The following is a 19,118-nucleotide window of genomic DNA, read 5'->3' as shown; positions in this document are numbered from 1 at the left end:
AACAGTGTTGTCACCTCTGAGACATGTTTCCAACCAACTGCTGAAAGTCCTGATGTGTTCACATGTAATCCAGTCGTCGCACTGCTCCGGGTGTTTGGAGCGCAGACTGTTCTTGTGTTCATCGACATACGGGGTCACCAAGGTAGAGTTCTGTAGAACTGTGTAGTTTGCTTGAGACCAAGAATATTCGTCCCTGCAAATTATTGAGTCTCTTCCAAGAGTGCCTTTTCCAGTCAGTCTCCCCTCATACCGCGATTTAGGGAGACCTGTCTTCTTAAGGCCAGGAATGAAGTCAACACAAAACCCGATAACATCCTCTGTTTGATGGCCCATGGAGATGCTTCCTTCTGGCCTAGCGCGGTTATGGACATATTTCTTTAGGACTCCCATGAACCTCTCAAAGGGGAACATATTATGTAGAAATACGGGCCCCAGGATGACAATCTCGTCGACTAGATGAACTAGGACGTGCGTCATGATATTGAAGAAGGATGGTGGGAACACCAGCTCGAAACTGACAAGACATTGCGCCACATCACTCCTTAGCCTTGGTAAGATTTCTGGATCGATCACCTTCTGAGAGATTGCATTGAGGAATGCACATAGCTTCACAATGGCTAATCAGACGTTTTCCGGTAGAAGCCCCCTCAATGCAACCGGAAGCAGTTGCGTCATAATCACGTGGCAGTCATGAGACTTTAGGTTCTGAAACTTTTTCTCTGGCATATTTATTATTCCCTTTATATTCGACGAGAAGCCAGTCGTGACCTTCATACTGAGCAGGCATTCAAAGAAGATTTCTTTCTCTTCTTTCGTAAGAGCGTAGCTGGCAGGACCTTTATACTGCTTCGGAGGCATGCCGTCTTTTTCGTGCAAACGTTGGAGGTCCTCCCGTGCCTCAGGTGTATCTTTTGTCTTCCCATACACGCCCAAGAAGCCTAGCAGGTTCACGCAAAGGTTCTTCGTCATGTGCATCACGTCGATTGAGGAGCGGACCTCTAGGTCTTTCCATTAGGGTAGGTCCCAAAATATAGATTTATTTTTCCACATGGGTGCGTGTCCCTCAGCGTCATTCAGAACAGCTAGTCCACCGGGACCCTTTTCCAAAGATTACGTAGTGTAAATCATTGACCATACCAAGCACGTGATCACCGGTGCGCATGGCGGGCTTCTTCCGGTGATCTGCCTCGCCTTTGAAATGCTTGCCTTTCTTTCGACATTGATGGTTGGTAGGAAGAAATCGACGATGGCCCAGGTACACATTCTTCCTGCATTTGTCCAGGTATATACTTTCAGTGTCATCTAAACAGTGCGTGCATGCGTGGTATCCTTTGTTTGTCTGTCCGGAAAGGTTACTGAGAGCGGGCCAATCGTTGATGGTCACGAACAGCAACGCCTTTAGGTTAAATTCCTTCTGTCTATGCTCATCCCACGTACGTACACCGTTTCCATTCCACAGCTGTAAAAGTTCTTCAACTAATGGCCTTAGGTACACATCAATGTCGTTGCCGGGTTGCTTAGGGCCTTGGATGAGAACTGGCATCATAATGAACTTCCGCTTCATGCACATCCAAGGAGGAAGGTTATACATACATAGAGTCACGGGCCAGGTGTTGTGATTGCTGCTCTGCTCCCCGAAAGGATTAATGCCATCCGCGCTTAAAGCAAACCATACATTCCTTGGGACCTTTGCAAACTCATCCCAGTACTTTCTCTCGATTTTTCTCCACTGCGACCCGTCAGCGGGTGCTCTCAACTTCCCATCTTTCTTTCGGTTCTCACTGTGCCATCGCATCAACTTGGCATGCTCTTCGTTTCTGAACAGACGTTTCAACCGTGGTATTATTGGAGCATACCACATCACCTTCGCAGGAACCCTCTTCCTGGGGGGCTCGCCGTCAATATCACCAAGGTCATCTTGTCTGATCTTATACCGCAATGCACCGCATACCGGGCATGCGTTCAGATCCTTGTATGCACCGCGGTAGAGGATGCAGTCATTAGGGCATGCATGTATCTTCTCCACCTCCGATCCTAGAGGGCATATGACCTTCTTTGCTGCGTATGTACTATCGGGCAATTCGTTATCCTTTGGAAGCTTCTTCTTCAATATTTTCAGTAGCTTCTCAAATCCTTTATCAGCCACAGCATTCTCTGCCTTCCACTGCAGCAATTCCAGTACGGTACCGAGCTTTGTGTTGCCATCTTCGCAATTGGGGTACAACCCTTTTTTGTGATCCTCTAACATGCGATCGAACTTCAGCTTCTCCTTTTGACTTTCGTATTGCGTCCTTGCATCGACAATGACCCGGTGGAGATCATCATCATCGGGCACATCGTCTGGTTCCTCTTGATCTTCAGCAGCTTCACCCGTTGCAGCATCATTGGGCACATCATCTGGTTCCTCTTGATCTTCACCAGCTCCCCCCGTTGCAGCATCACCGTATTCAGGGGGCACATAGTTGTCATCGTACTCTTCTTCTTCGCCGTCTTCCATCATAATCCCTATTTCTCCGTGCCTCGTCCAAACATTATAGTGTGGCATGAAACCCTTGTAAAGCAGGTGGGAGTGAAGGACTTTCCGGTTAGAGTAAGACCTCGTATTCCCACATTCAGTGCATGGACAACACATAAAACCATTCTGCTTGTTTGCCTCAGCCGCATCGAGAAACTCATGCACGCCCTTAATGTACTCGCAGGTGTGTCTGTCACCGTACATCCATTCCCGGTTCATGCATCTGCGTGCATTATATATAATTAAGTGTCCAAATTAATAGAAGTTCATCATCACATTAAAACCAAAGTGCATACATAGTTCTCATCTAACAACATATAGCTCTCCACAGCATCTAATTAATTAAACCATACATTGAAACTATGTAAAACATTTCAATGCGAAAACAAATGCGATCATAATCGCAACCAAGGTAACAATTGATCCAACGGCATAATGATACCAAGCCTCGGTATGAATGGCATATTTTCTAATCTTTCTAATCTTCAAGCGCATTGCATCCATCGTGATCTTGTGATCATCGACGACATCCGCAACATGCAACTCCAATATCATCTTCTCCTCCTCAATTTTTTTATTTTTTCCTTCAACAAATTGTTTTCTTCTTCAACTAAATTTAACCTCTCGACAATAGGGTCGGTTGGCATTTCCGATTCACATACATCCTACATAAATAAAATCTATGTCACGTTGGTCGGCATAATTTTCATAAACAATAAATGAACCAATATTTAAAAAGATAATATATATACCACATCCGAATCATAGACAGGACGAGGGCCAACGGGGGCGGATACCAAAACCATCGCACTATATAAGATGCAATAATAAAAGTAAGAAAATAATACAAGTATCTATGTAAACATACAAGTAAGAATATTTTTCCTTTCAGAAAGAAGATAAGAACAAGAGGCTCACCACGGTGGTGCCGGCGATGAGCTCGGCGCGGGTGATCGACGGCGGTGAAGACGGAGACGGGGCGTGACGGACCGCTAAACCTAGACAAATATTGTGGAAAATGGAGCTTGGAAGTCGAGCTTGGAGAGGAGAAATTAAGCTTAAGTAGTGTGGCTCGGGCATTCCATCGAACACCTTGTGTGCATAGGAGGTGAGCTAGAGCACCACCAAGCCCTCTCCCCCTCGGCCAGAAAAAAACAGAGCAGTGTGCTCTGCTCTTACACGAGGGGTATATATAGGCACCTCATTGGTCCCGGTTGGTGGCATGAACCGGGACTAAAGGGGAGCCTTTGGTCCCGGTCCAAGCCACCAACCGGGACCAATGGTGGTGGGCCAGGAGCGAGGCCCATTGGTCCCGGTTCGTCCCACCAACCGGGACCAAAAGGTCCAGATGAACCAGGACCAATGGCCCACGTGGCCCGGCCGGCCCCCTAGGCTCACGAACCGGGACCAATGCCCCCATTGGTCCCGGTTCTGGACTGAACCGGGACTAATGGGCTGACCCGGCCTGGACCAAAGCCCTGTTTCCTACTAGTGCTGCACTCTCACCTGAGGACACACTTGCCGCTGCCGACCACTGCTCTCGCAGGCCGGACCGCCGCTGCCCGCACGTCGCGAGACAATCGCGCTACTGCTGCACCACCATTGTCGACCACCATACCAACCCGCCGTCACCACACTACCATCATATATCGTCGCGCCACCGTTCGTATATTGACAAGTTGGGGACATACATCAAGTTCGGTATTTGTGAAGGAATTATTGAAAATTAGAGAAAGCACCACACCTGCAACCCCGATAAATTAATTGAAACAGCCCCAGTAATCACTTATTGCAAAAGATTTATTGGGAAGTTGCACGCATGCAGCTGGTCGCATAGGTGTTAGGTCATCTCCAGCGCAGACCCTTGAACCGCTAGTATCCATTCGGATTTAGTTGTCCTGACCCCGAAAGCTATCCAACACTGGGTCCCCATCCATCCGCGGAATAGCCCGGACCACAATTTCCCCGCAAAACTAGAACCAAATGCTGCGGCGGGGGGGGGGGGGGGGGGGGGGGGAGGGGGGGCTTTGCGGGAGTTCGGACACAAGACACGTAGAACGCTGACGCCCCTGACCCACCCAAACGGAAGACGGAGCATGCGCTTTTGCAGTCGTCTGCCCTGTTTCCGCGGCAAAATCCCCATTCTCTTTAATACATTGGACACGATGCATAGCAGACGGTTTGTGCACAATACACCACTCTCTTCAAAATCCCCACTTTTTCCCCTGTGAAATGGATCGTACTACATTGGATGGCGGACGGGAAAAAGTTTGAAACGAATGGGCTTTCTGTTTGACTACCTTGTCGAGCTGCTCGCTCTTCTGCTTTTGCAACGTAGGGAGGGGAAATATTCTACTTTTCTGACCACAGGAGTATTTTTCTGAAGAGAGATGAGGTGCATGATCAGGATGATTGATGAATGGGGAAACGAAACAATTACAGCCAGAAAAGCCACCATGATTTCCCAAGCTGGTCAAAGAATTGAACTTTGTTAATTAGGGTCAAAAAAGAAAATAGAAGAAATTGGAGTTTGAATAGTACCCCACGCGAACAGAAGTTCTGCACATTGCCTGCTGATCTTGTTGTTTGATTACTGTGCAGCAACTACTACAACTCAACGGAGTTGGAGGTGAAAGTAGCGACACATTTGTAAGAACCTGTGCCTTTTCCTTTTTGACTAAATACGAGTAGTAATAAAGGTGAAAGTTACTAGAAGAAAATGAGCTGCCAGTGTGAGGGATGTTTCTGATTTACTTCTGAGATTTCATGATGCATCATGAAGTACTTCTGTAACATTACATGTACCCTAACTTTGTGCACAGTGAAATGGGTCGGTCACTCTCCCTTAATCTCCACTTACTCGGTAGTTTAACTAACTTGCATAGCAGCTAGAGTAGCTGCATGCATGAGGTTAACAAGGGTATGTAATTCATGATGCACCATGTTGGTGCAGCCGCTGATCAGTTAATTTATTGTGGAGAGGCTCATTGGCTTGTTATTAAGTCGCAGGAGTAGCTTTACTTTGCCAGGTCGTTAAAGAATGTACTATATACAGAACACAAGAATTCCATGTGCATGTCACTTATGATCAGCTCACTTGGTCATGGAAACTTCACCCCCTTAATTTTTTCCGTCTCCTCCATGCTAAAGAAAGGTTCCATACGTTTTGCTGGTGTGAAGCACTACAAAAAGCTTCACCCCCGTTGATTGTTTGTTTATGTTTTCTCCAAAAGTGAACTGCTGGCTGGTCTGGTGTAGGATAGGATACTCACCGCGATGGTACAAAAGAGAAAGAAGATGATTGTTTATCGATATATAGTTGATGACTTTCATGTGATGCGTCGGCCCGAGAGAAACGCAAAGCCCGCCTCATGCGTAGACGTAAAATATGCCTAGCCGGGTACGTACTACTTCACATTGGTAGTGTAGCATTGCTTAATTGTGTTCGTGTCCCAACGAAACCAGGAGCATGTAGTAGAGTAATCCACATTGTAGTACTTCAGAAAACTGACAAGTCTACAGAATAGGACAGATTGAACAGGAATATTCCTGCAAAACAAGAAGGTGATACTCTTGTTTTGGCACAACCGCTGTCAGGCCTATACTAAGTAAGCCACTAAGTTTTTTTTTTTTTTGATAAAAGTAAGCCACTACTCCAGCAGTACTGCCAGCAGTGGCAACTTGAGCACCCCAATAATACTATAGCTAGGCAGCTTATAGCTTCACCCCGATAATACTATAGCTTGGCAGCTTATAGCACCATTTCTATCAACAGGCCCTATGTACGGTCACCTTATACTCACTTATAACTGATGCATTGCTAATGCATAACCAACCATGCAGTGTGGTTATTAACACTAGTGTTAGCCACTTAAACTTAACCTGGTTTGGGACCGGGGTTGAAGGAGGCGAGCGTCCCCATGATCGGACAGAAAGCTGGAGCAAGCAGCGGTCAAAACTCAAAACTGATAGATTCTCCTACGCTGCCTTTTTAGGAAGCAACTACATGCATCCCGGACATGCCATGCCAATATATGGTGCTCTGCCCTGCTCCGGCCGGCGGGTGATCTTCGTCGTCTCCCGTCTATCCGGTGGCAGACGATGGACGATCGCTTTAGGATGCACGACCGTGACAGGAGGAGCGAAAACCCCCAGCCCTTGCATGCTTTTCCAGCTTATAAAGCTCGTCTTGTCGAACATCTTTTGCCTTTGCCACCAGCGTGTGCACCCATGCAATGAAGTATAGTGTATTGGCGTTGTTTTGGTTGCGTTTTACCATATATTCTCCCTTTTCTTCTCGTACATGTAATGTCGTGTGGTGCTTTATAGTCTCGTCCCTTCTCTTGGGAGGGAGCATCATGTGCGCGGTGCATATATACCAGTTTTTTTTTTCAGCGATGCATATAAACTAGCTAGGGATGCAGGCAGCTACAAGTATTAGTTTATGAGCATGCAAAGATAAAACGTACGAGGGAGGGGCTGATATGTTGTTGGCTTGTTGCTGAATCTTAGACAGCAAATCGAGTGCAAAAAGGAGTGAATCATGATTTGGGCAGTGCTTCGGGGTCTACGTACGTGCTTGGACAAGAAAACTGATGAGCCAGAGGAATGAAATGATAGATAGTGGAGCACACAAGGCGAAAGAGAGGTTGATGACGGGGAAGATTGTGCCATGCCATGCATGTACTACAGTACAGTCGTTGCATGATGGCCAAAATCAATCCACCGAAAGGAGTGGATCGATCATACTTGTCTGCCACGCCCAGTTAGTCAGTTAGGTCAAGTCGTCCCCAACAACAACCACCAGCGTCCTAAAGCAGGTATGAACGATCGAAAAGATTCAATCTGAGCTTCATGCTCCTGGCCAGGCACGTAGCAGTAACGTGCAGCTCACGCATGCGGCATGCCATGCCATGCATGGACCTATACGATGGTAGCTTTCGGTAAAGAGAGGGACTGACTTTTGTTGCATTCTGCTCCAAGCAAAGGGCGATGGAGCTAGCGTCGTGGGAGCAACGGAACGCACCCGAATCCGGAGAGAGAGAGGAAGGAGAAAAGGCGGCATGGCATGGTGCTCCGGCCTGCGGCGCCAGTGCGCGAACGAAAACGAGGATCGAGGTGAGCTGAGTTTAATATGCTCAATCATTGGGCACTCAGCTCGTCTCATCGACCGGCCGGCCCGGGTCTTCGGTGCCAAAGCCGACACGCTGCCCGCCGGCCGCGCGACACGGGAGCTAGCGGCGCGTGCTGGCGTCCGCTCAACGAGGGCGCACGCGCGCCCGGCGGCGTTGGTGGGCGCTCCGCGCTCGCTCGCTTTGCTTTTCGTGGGCTGTGCGCGTGTCGCGCCGTCCATCGGTCCGTAGAGGTAGGAGAGCCCCCGCCGTTGCCGCCCGCTCTTTTGGCCAGCGGTCACGTCCTCGCCACGCCACGGCGCCTCGCGCGGGCCGGACGCGCACTGTCACTGCTCGCAGCTTTTCTTGACGCGCCGGCGCGGCCGTTTTGTTTGGAGACCTCTGGGCGGCCGAGTCTCGCGTGGAAGCCGGCGGCGGTACGCGCGGCCACGACGGCGCCCACCTCGGTCCGCATGGGACATTGGTTTTTTTTTAGGCTAATCCTGGACCATTCGTCGGCCCGAGCTTTCACGACGCGCCGTCCCTTGCACCAGAGGGGAATGTAAGCATCAATGGTAAGCAAGCACAGTTACTGGTTCTCTCTCTCCAAAAAAAAATTGGTTCCTTCAAATTTAGTTTATACCTAGCCTAAACAAATCGAATGCATTAGGAAATTACTCAATCTAAACAGGACCTTAGGATTTATTAAGTGCTCTGGCTCAATGGCCGAGCCCTTGTTGATACCAATAGAAAAGCGTCCCGCTCACGAAAGTTTCTTCTAATCCCGAGCTCAAATACACCATCGTGACCGTAAAATTCAAAAATATTAACAAATTCAAAATATTCAGATTTTTTTACAACAAACATTGCTTTGAATTTTTTTTTGCATGCACATTTTTCATGATGGAATCGCGTTTGTTAGGTTCTAGGCAAAATTAACAAAATCGGCTCTCCAAAATGCTTTCAAAAATAGTTTCTTGGGAGCATAGGGTTTTCCAGAGCATTAGGAATGTTTTTATTCATGGAAATTTCCAGGTATGTAGAACATTCAACATTTTTGTTTGCCCAAAAAACAGAATTTATTTAATTTATTTACTATTTTTAATATGTGCGACAAGGGAGAACGTGCGCTAGATAACTATACGTGCATGTAATCCTTTATTCTTAAATAGTTGCAATCCACTATCTATTTTTTCACTTCATGCAACTATGCCACATCATCAAGCTATGCATGTGTTGCCGGAAGTTATAATTTGTGCACTAATCTATCTATGCAATCATGCCATCTCAACAATCATGCATGTCATTTTGTTTCAGAATTTTTCGTGTGAGCATAGACGCGATGACTTGGAGCAAAGATATGTAGGTCATCTTACACACTTTTGATGTAGGCACCCCGTTGACTTCAATCCAACATTTTTCTCTTTGTATACAACATTTTATCACATGATTTGTATGCCTTGTTGTTTTTAAAATATAAGCTGAGAGCAATCTTAAATTTGTTTTTCGCAATAGCTTCAGTTTTTCAGAATCTATTTTTGCATTTGTTATAGTAAGGTTCCCGCAGTAACTCGCGGGGCATCATCTAGTATGTATAATGCATGTCAACAATTTTCAGCATGTGCGACAATACCAGAGGGAAGAAAAAAGGAAGATCCTTTTTAATAAAAAAAAATAGGGAGAAAAACACACACCCGCATGTTTAGTTTTTTAGGGTACTACATGTTCGTGTTTGTTTTGTCTCTAAAGTGAAATAAAAAAGATTACCGAAAGAAACATATCTGATGGGATAAGGAAGTTGAGAGAGGCGACAGGAGTGACCGGAAGTTTCCCATCCTCCTCCTGCAGGTGAGATCGTGGATCCTTGCCTCCTTTGGTTGTCGTTCCGGTGGCTAGAGGAGGTGGGGCCGATCCTCGGCCCGCCGTGTAGGTAGGGTAATTTTCGTCCTCGGCGCTCGGCGGTGTCGCTACTGTGGAGGTGACGACAACAGCTTGGGAAAATGGATCTTGCCGCCCCTCCTTCCTCCTCCTCCTCAATAATGCTTTTGGTGGCGTTGGGATGTGGACAGCATAGTTTCAGTTTCTGTGCATGATCATCGGTGCCGGCCAACGGAGGGGATGGAGTGGTGCAGCGATTTATTCCTCCAGCTCCCTTTTCGTCTGGTGAAGTATAAGCAAAACAGACTTCATCGAGGAGCTTTGCGAGCTTGGTATCCTTCCTCCTCGGTTAGGACCGAAGGAGTGGTCGGTCCTCTACTGCTCGTGGTTGTTCTCGACGCCGGTGGTGGTTTGTTCTTCCTAGTTCTATGCAGGGGCCCATCGATGGTGGCCTCTACTCGTGTGCTGGTCCTCTTCGATCGAAGATCGGAGACTTCCCACCCGCGTAGGTGCTGCGTGAATCAAGGTCAGGCCGGCGCCCTCGACTCACATTAATTGATGGGGATGTCAGCTACTCCTTGGACATGGATATAATTTCTGGTTCCTTTGGGCGCTTATACTGCTGTTTGGTGCTTCCATATAGATCTGGCGCTTTTTGCACAAAAAAAAAGGAGAAAAAAAATCACTCGCCCTGGATGGATATTTGGGCCGCAAGAGCCCACTGGACCGGTACGTGACGGACTTCGGCCCGTACAGGCAGAGGCTCAATACCCAAGCACTAGAGAGTAGAGACTCAGCGTAGCAGCGGGGGATTGGATGATTTGTCCCACTTTACAAGGGGTTGGATGATTTGCCCTGTGATTGTCTCAATAACAGTGGCCCCGGGCCCCACCCAGTAGCCTCTCAGGGGGACAAATGATCTTATGGAAAAGTAAAGGAACCCGACGAGAAACCCTCGCCACCGATCGACGCCCAGCTCCATCGCGGCGGACGGCGCCACGAGGAGCACGAGGTCCAGCTCATGCGCAGGGTCTTCTTCGACGTGCGCGGCGGAGCGGGGGAGGCGCACGCCAGCTGCCGACCACTCTGGTAAGATAAGATCTGCTAGTAGTGTGTTTGGTCAGTCCCACATCCCGGAACAGGGTTAGCACCAGGCAAAGGTGCAGTAGAGGAAGGTAGAGACGGTATACTAGTGATCTCTCATATGCATCTAAATCTAATAGATTTCTCAGCTACTGTACAGTACAGTAGTAGCATGTTCATTTTTAAGCAACATACATATTTACTACTCCCTCTGTAAAGAAATACTAAGAGTGTTTAGATCGATCACTACTTTGGTGATATAAACGCTCTAATATTTGTTTACGAAGGGAGTAGCTTGTATATATCAGTATACTAATGATTAATATGCTGTAGAACTCAAATGGACGCTGTCGGTCAGATAATTCTGCACCCGATTTTTATAAACAATGATCATGATATGCCGTGTTTGTATATGTTTTCGATAAATTATTATTCAGCCCACAATGGCACTGCTTCTTAATCCAGGACAGCAAATCTCTGAAAACCATCACATCTGTTAAATCAGTATGTGAACATAGCATGTTTGCATCGTTCATTATGTTATTAGATAGAGATAACACTGATCATTTGGTTGCTATGATCATGCGCGGCCTTATTTCAACTTGAACATGAATTTGCAGCACATTGTACAACCACTGCAGTCAGCAGCCTCACACATATTGTTACAAGTTTTGGAATCATGCCATGCATAAGTAGCTATTATGTGTGGCAATGCTAGTATTTTTTTGCATCCGTAAGTTTGTATGTTTGTAGATGTGTGCACGATCATCTTCCATGGCTGTACTCAACAGTGAGTTGTCTGGGTATTGCGCTGTGCATGCTTTGTAGCTAAAGAAAGGTCCAATTCCTAGATCAGAGTTACTTTGTGTGTGAATTTTCCGAGGATTCTCTTGTCATGTGTTTACTTCTGTGAAGTGTTTGCATTCCAAACTCATATAAATGGCTACTATGCGTTCATGAGTGAAAGGTTCCGAGTTATGGCCGTATGTTCTTGTGCTCTTCTTCAACAAATGTGTTCTTGATCTTTTGTACATTTATTTTGGCAGCAGCAGCCATGGACGATGTAGCGGGTTCCTTATCCAAGAAGTGGAGGTGGGACGAGCTGGAATCGCAAGAGCCCCCGATGAGCGGCGGTGGCGGTGGCTGACTGGCTGTGGCAAGAATGATGCCAGCCTTGACCTCATCAGCAGCCTTCCCGACAAGATCCTAGGCAGCATCATCTCCCTCCTCCCTACCACCAAGGGCGCCGCACAGACATCTGTTCTATCCTCCCGGTGGCGCCACCTTTGGCGCACTGCCCTGCTCAACCTTGTCGTCGACCATGACCTCCTCAGCCAGGAGGGAGAGCGCACCACCATTGTCTCCAAGATTCTCGCCACTCACTTTGGCCCTGCCCGCCGTCTCTCCTTCAGTCGCCCTAGCGGCATCCGCCTCTGCCGCAAGCTCTATGGCAAATTCGATGGCTGGTTCCGGTCCCCTTCCCTCAATGGCCTTGAGGAGCTCTACTTGTCTAGAGACGACAAGTCGCCGTGCCCGCTGCCTCCGCCCGTGCTCCGCTTCGCTCACACGCTGCACATTGCCAGCATCGGTGGCTGTGATTTTACCGAGATTAATGCTGCCCGCACACATAGCTTCCCTCGGCTGAAGAAACTCAAACTCTACGATGTCTCCATCTCGGAGGCGACCCTCCACCGCCTGCTTGCCGGCTGCACTATGCTACAGAGCCTTGATCTTCGATGGATACGTGGGCTCAGCAGCATCCGGATCGTCTCGCCGACTCTCCGAAGTATTGGCGTATCTGTTTGTGACCACTATGATGAAGAGCCTGTGTTCCCGGAACTTGTTATTGAGGATGCACCTTGCCTTGAAAGATTGACCCCACATGGTTTAAATGGTAGCCCAAGGACAATCAGGGTGATCGCGGCGCCTAAACTGACGGTGTTGGGCTACCTGTCTAGGCAAATCTACGAGCTTGTTATTGGAACCATAAGGGTTAAGGTAGAACAAGTCTTATTCTTCTAGAAACTTGCATGATGAGTTTGTCCATTTCCTACTTGCATCGCATTCTGTGTTTTCTTGATGTGTCAGTGTATCTTTATTTTTTCCAGGAAATGATCTCCCCATCTTGTCCACCACGACGGTGCGCACGTTGTTGGTTCTAGAATCTATCCTAATCTGGATGCAGTTGTTGGATTTCTTAGATGCTTTCCCTGCGTGGGAAAACTATACATTCGGGTGAAAAATCTTTCTTGTTAAATGTTAACCACTACAGCAAAAGGTGTCAGATTAAAACCTAGTTTTAACTTTCATCAGTCATACATTTCTCTGGATGCCTAGTTTGGACATACAGAGACAATATTTAGTACACTTCTGGTAAAATATTTTACTTTTGTTAAATTTCTCCAAATTTTACGATGCCAAATATAATGGTCAAAACTGCACAGAGGAGACTTTGAAGGTAAAAGAAATGTGTGTTTTAAGTTTAAAAATTACTCTTTTATTTCCTGCAAGAACAATACTCCTTTTATAGCGATCTAAGTAGTAACTATACTTAAATTTGTTCTTTTGCAGTCACTTCTTAGGAAGGACATGAAAAATGCGCAGCAATATGACACGCTTGTTGATCCTCTGGAATGCCTTGATCTTCATCTCAGAGCAGTCGTAGTGAACACCTATCGAGGCTTGAGACCAGACATCAACTTTGCCAAGTTCTTTGTTCTGAACGCAAAGGCGCTCAAGGTAATGAAATTCGGTGTCTCTGCTAGTAACTTCAATGAGCAATGGATGGCTGATCAGCGCACAAAGCTGCAACTGGATAACAGCCCTTCTAGAGATGCCCGGTTCGATTTTGAGAGATATAATAGTGGTGAGGACATGCTTTTTACCGACAAGAGGCACACACATGATATGTGGATAGCTGATCCCTTTGACAGCTCACTGTGCAAATGTTGTTGATGCCCTTCTAAGAGATACTACCTTTTTATCTTGTCATCTCTTTGGCTCCAAACATTCTCATGTGTTTTATTATGTAATTGGCTTCTGCTACCTACCTTCCGGCACATTCTAGTTGAAAAATGGAAGAAGTATGGAAGAGCTATGTAAGAACTGGGTGAAAATCTGGGAACTAATTACCAGCTTGTCATGATAGACATTTCAATGTGGAACAATGTGTATTGGTTTGCTGAAGTGTTAGGCAAAATCTGTAATTATCTATGCCCATGAAAGTGTGTATCTAAAACAGCTATGATTTGTTTTGCCAAAGTGCTGGAATTTATTTTGGAACTATTACCTTCATTCCTTTGAGTTTATCACTCCAGCGAAACCTCTGCCAACTGGACAACATCGCACAGCAGCCAAACAGCGTCGCTTGCAGCTCCTCTGTTCACTGAGGTTTCCTCTGACCTTTTGCCACTTATTTTGTTTATTGATTGAAGCTTCAAGAAAAACTTATTTTGTTTTTGAACCAGGCATAACATCTTTCCATTAACTGAATAACGGAAATACAAGCATCTGAACCAAAGAGAGTTAAGGGGACGGGAAAAGGGAGAGTGAGTCGAACACACCGACGAGGGCTCGCAATCAAAACACCCACTGTGGGCGAAAACCAGACTACATCAAATACTATCCTAACAACAGTTTAAGGCTCGCGCAGGAGCAAGGAGTTTGACGCTCACAAAGGAGCAATGAGACAGAAACAAAAGAAAACACTGGGCTACAAGGCCTCCAGATGGATCCTGGCAGCTCCACGGCTCAGCTCGCTGCAGAATCCTCAGGCACCGCTGCACAGATCCCCATCATCGCACCGCGCTCCATAGCTCCCTGATCTTCCTACTTCAGTAGTCCTGCCCAATATTTAAGAAACACACAAGAGGAAAACACCACTTCAAATGGTGATCTAGGATATTTAAACTCAAAGGTTGCACGATTACGGCAATTTCAGATTACCCAGCACACTGCTGCAAGACCAAACATATAAAACTTTGCATCATCAGGTAAAAACATGTAGCACCAAGAGTAAAAATGCCATAAATTGTTAAGGACAAAGCTCAGTCCCGAAGACGGAACCTACTGTACGCCAAGCAATCCTAGCAACAGGACAAATGAAGAAGAGATCTTGGGAGGTTTCCCTCTCATTGCAAAAGGAGCAATTTGGGTTACCAGCCCAATTTCTTCTTTTCATAATACCCCTAGTCAAAACAGCGTCTTGCAATAATTGCAAGAAGAAAATCTGATTTTCTTGAAGGGATTTTGGCTCTCCAAATCCATTTAAAATCACAGCCAGAAATGAGCTCTCGAGAATTAGTAGTAAAGTTTTTTTTAACCCAGTGACAAAGACTATATGATCAGGTTCAGTAGAGAGATTTAAATCAGCAACAAAAGAGCAAAGTTCATTCCATTGATCATTCAAAGGAGGATAAAGAAGAAATTCAGATTTCTTGGTCTGTTTGGAACTAGTAGCAGCAACCACAAGCCAGTTGCAGCGCAAGCAGTACCTAACAAGTGCCCAAGCTGGGAACCTAAGGGGGTGACCCATTACCCTAACCACACTGCGAACGGATCAGCAAAGGGACCAAACTGAGAAGGAGAGAAAGGATCGGTTCCCATAAATCCATACTGGACCACAGAAGTGATAATCTCCTTTTTCATAAACCCATAAACCAATTTGGGAAATGAAGTGCCCACAAATGCTACAGTACTTTCTCTGTGTAACAATATAGACAAGTCCATAATGGCAACCAAGGCCAAAGATTAGATAACTAATGAAATCACTGCATAAGGCAGACTCGTTCGTACACAAACAATTTCTCAACTGCACACTAGCCATATGTCAATATCACCATCACCCTGTTACAACTGCCTATGATCAAAGAGATATATATGCAGATCTGTACGAAACCACCTAGAAGATTTTACTAACAGTGTTGCAACTGACAGATTTGTACTGAAACACCTAGCAGATTTACTGTTTGCTGAATGAGACACTCCAACTCAACTGAAGGCATGTGATAGCACTACTGAAAGGCATTGAACACTACAGAATAAAAGGCTCGGTACACAAATCATGCTTTAATACAGTATAATGATGATCAAAAGGGAGTATTTTCTCCTGTAGTCCGGTTGTATCTAAGGACTAGCATGATTTCTACAGCTTCACAAACCTCACGATTCTGGGTATGTTTCATGCCTATCACATCTGTCTAGCACATTTTGTATGTTCACCCTTGACAACTGACATACACAATGAACAACAAATATTGTGAGGAGACGGTCAGGGAATCATATGACTCAGGTAGGGAACATATTCAACAAAAGGAAGTTAAGACTTAGAAGCCGATTTATTCAACAAAGAACAACAAAGGTTGAGATATTCTCAAACATTAAAAGATTGTGCCGTGAAAGAAATGCAAAACAAGAAAGTTTGCATCGTCAAAGAGGAAGACTGTGATAAAATAAACGTAAAACAAGAAAACTTTAAGAATCACATATGCATGTCCGAAAGTTCATTTATTCAGAGGTTATCATACTTACTTTCCAGAACTAGCAGTCTTCTGTTTTTCTCTCAATAAATGACCAACTCGAACACAAATACTAGTAGAAATAAATTAGTCAAGGGCCTAGTAGCAAATGCAACACATCAGTACTATTCCACAGAAAGTTTGCAGCAGATCAAAATCCAATCTTCCATAAAATTCATTAGCTCCAGAATTGTAACAATAGTTTTAAAGCATCTAAGTGTTTATATGGGAATAGCCGTTACTACTTACGATGCAAAGGAATGATCTTCCAGTTTCCAATGCAACCTAGATATCATTTTGCATCAACAGAGTAATTAATAATGATTAACTCATACCCACACACTTCCTTTCATTTCCTCATATGACAAACAGCTGCAGACTTCAGTTAAAACCTTCGATTTCATGAGTCCCATCATCACCAACCAAAGAAGGAGGCCAGGCCATACTATACAGATGGGCACAACCGTCGAATTTCCCCGAGACAAGTAACTCAAGCACCAAGGTCTCCAAGGAAAGGGAGAAGAACCAGCAGTGGAGCGTGCCAGCAGGGGTCAAGCATGTCGTGGACAAGTAGATGTATCCAGACCTAACTTCCATAACCTTGAGGTCGCCATGCAAGTCGAGAGCGAACCCATGAGTGACCCGATCAATTTCTGCACTCAAATCGATTACAGTGTCCGGAACCCAAACCTCGATTCCATCACCGTCCACGCCACGGATCCAAACATGAAGGAAGAAATCCGATTCATAGACGATGCATAGTTGGCCATCCTTGGTGTCCCCGGCACTGAAACTGAATCCGTGCACCTTCACTTGAGAGGGTAGATCCACACAGGAGACATCCATGGTGGCCGTGTTTATCCTAATCGTGCGGGGTTCACCGTCGACAGGCCAGTAAATGGAACCATTCGCCAGCGTACCAGCATTGAACTTCAGGCTGCGGTTACCGCCGACGTGCACCCACGGGTGGACGACCCAATCCCACGTCTCCGACGAGAAGACGGTGGCACGGATCCTTTGCGGGTCCCAGCAGACACAGACCACGCGGAACGACGACGGGTGCTCGTCGGAGCACAGCAGATGGAAACCAAGGAAGGAGAAATGGCGCCGACTCCCGGCCTGCACATCGTCGCCGGGCATCGGGATGATGTCGACGGCCCAGGTCAAGGGGTTCACGGCGGCGAGGGAGAGCATGTTCCATAGGAGGAGGTAGCCGTCGCGGCAGTCCATGAGGCTCCAGCCCTTGGATGGGTCGGCCTCGAGCGGGAGGGAGGTGAGGAAGAAGTCGCCGCCACGGAGGGCGGCGGTGGCGTCGGGATCTGAGCGGCGGCGCAGCGGGGCGAAGGAGGGGTTGGCGCTGCCGTCGATTGGGATGAAGAGCCCGAGGAGCGGCGCCGGGTGGAGGGCGCGGAACAGGCGGCGGAAGGGCCGGGAGGCGCGGACGGCGCCGAGCCATGCGCGGCAGGTGAGCGCGGCGCGGATGAGGGCCCGGAGGTTCGGGAGGCGGAGGAAGATCTCGCGGAGGTCGTCTTCGCTGAGGGACGATATGGTGGTGGTGGCGGCGGCGGCGGCAGTGGCCGTGGTTGTGGTTGTTGTTGTGGTGGTGGTGGTGGTTGTGATGGTAGTGGTGCCATCGGCGGAGGTGGAGGTGGAGGTGGTTTTGGTTGTGGTGGTGGTGCTTCCGTTGGCGGCGGTGGTGGTGCTAGTGGTGGTGGTGGACGGGGTCGACGGGGCTTTCGCCGCCGCCGCCGCCGCCGGCAGCAGTTGACTCCCCATTGCTCGGGAGGGGAAAGAGTCTGACGGAGTGAGTGACGGAGATTCTGGATCCTGTCTGTTTTTTTTTTGAGAAATCGGATCCTGTCTGGTGGGCTAACTTTGTTGCGCATCATGGCCCAAGTCCATGATTCGTGCTTTGAGCCCATGTAGGCAAATAGACCCAAGTTTCCGTTCAGTTTGCAGGGTTTGTATGGTGATTCGGTTTGTACAGTAAACTGTTTTTAATAGGCGAAAATTAGTTTGTAGCCACAATACGAATCTATATTTTCAAAAAAATCAAATCAAGTCTAAATTTGAAACATAACTTGAAAAATAAAATAAAGACAAATTCAGTATCATGGGAATATTGTTATATTTAGAGTCCAATTTACGTTAGATATAGTCACATGAGTTAGCTCCACGCTAAAATTTCTCGCCTTGGTTTTTGCATTTCTCTTCGTTGAATCATTAGGAGTTACAGATAGATTTTTGTCCGAACACTACAAGATGAACAGGGACTTCAAGGCCACTTACACAAAATCATGTATCAAATGTTGGTGTTACTACAAAGCGTAAATAAACGCTTTCAATGCTTTTAACTTGAAGAGCTTATTGAAACACTATCTGCCTTGCTAAATTGTTTTAGAATAAGAATAATCTTTTTTTTCCTTTGGTTATCAACTTCTAAAGTTGATGTCTCGCAAAAAAAACTTCTAAAGTTGGTGCTTATTGTGCTAGTTTTATGACTTCTCTCAATCAATACCCGGTATTACAAACTTTCTATATAAAAAAATTATATCATGGGTTTGCTGCCTATTTTTTTATAGTGGCCGACACCGGTGCTTATTTTTTCTAGCTTCGTCCTGAGAACAACATACACATTTTTTAAGCATTTTCATTTGCAAGGAAGAGCCCAACAAATGGAAGCTGAAATTTGAGCTAAATTTAGACAAATGGGTTTCAAGTTTATTTTTTAACTTCCGCTTGTCTTTGAAGCATTCGACATTATTATTGGTAGCGTGATAGTAGAACTATTGTCCGTCTTGGCCTTTCAATTGCATGGCCCGAACTTTTAGGTTCTTTTCCTAGATGAAACGGAATACCTATTTATAATTAATTCCTAATTATACAAAAGCATTCCAGATAGACTGAGCAAAAAAAAGGGTTTCATTTGGATTCCCCTACTTTGAAAATCGCATATTAATTTCCTTCATATGAACAGAAAAATAGAATGACTCAAAGAAGTTCTCTACCAGGAAC

At 46.3% G+C, this 19,118-nt stretch overlaps 1 protein-coding gene, 1 long non-coding RNA gene and 1 pseudogene across 2 annotated transcripts in view; 1 reads left to right on the top strand and 2 right to left on the bottom strand.

The window, feature by feature from the left end:
* Positions 1 to 2,828: 2,828 nt before the first annotated feature.
* LOC147992487 (uncharacterized) overlaps positions 2,829 to 19,118 on the bottom strand; it is a 285,776-nt gene continuing 269,486 nt past the window's right edge. Inside the window, exons 2-3 of the long non-coding RNA XR_015609288.1 lie at positions 3,268 to 3,325; positions 2,829 to 3,180 (exon numbers count right to left, since the gene is read on the bottom strand). This is a non-coding gene — a long non-coding RNA (uncharacterized LOC147992487). The remainder of the gene's footprint in view (positions 3,181 to 3,267; positions 3,326 to 19,118) is intronic.
* On the top strand, positions 11,630 to 13,542 carry LOC147992496 (F-box/LRR-repeat protein At1g48400-like; annotated as a pseudogene).
* On the bottom strand, positions 14,031 to 17,926 carry LOC147992495 (uncharacterized). Its single transcript, XM_087530698.1, has 2 exons — positions 16,439 to 17,926; positions 14,031 to 14,429 (listed from the first exon to the last, which is right to left on the bottom strand). The coding sequence occupies exon 1, from the start codon at positions 17,877 to 17,879 to the stop codon at positions 16,485 to 16,487; it is 1,395 nt and encodes a 464-aa protein (XP_087386824.1). The 5' UTR covers positions 17,880 to 17,926; the 3' UTR covers positions 14,031 to 14,429; positions 16,439 to 16,484.

The sequence above is a fragment of the Triticum urartu genome, chromosome 1A, assembly GCF_056163025.1.
Source record: "Triticum urartu cultivar PI428250 chromosome 1A, HENAU_Tu73, whole genome shotgun sequence".
Classification (NCBI taxonomy): domain Eukaryota; kingdom Viridiplantae; phylum Streptophyta; class Magnoliopsida; order Poales; family Poaceae; genus Triticum; species Triticum urartu.
The sequence above is the reverse complement of the archived record's forward strand: the minus strand, read 5'-3'. Positions and strand labels throughout refer to the sequence as shown.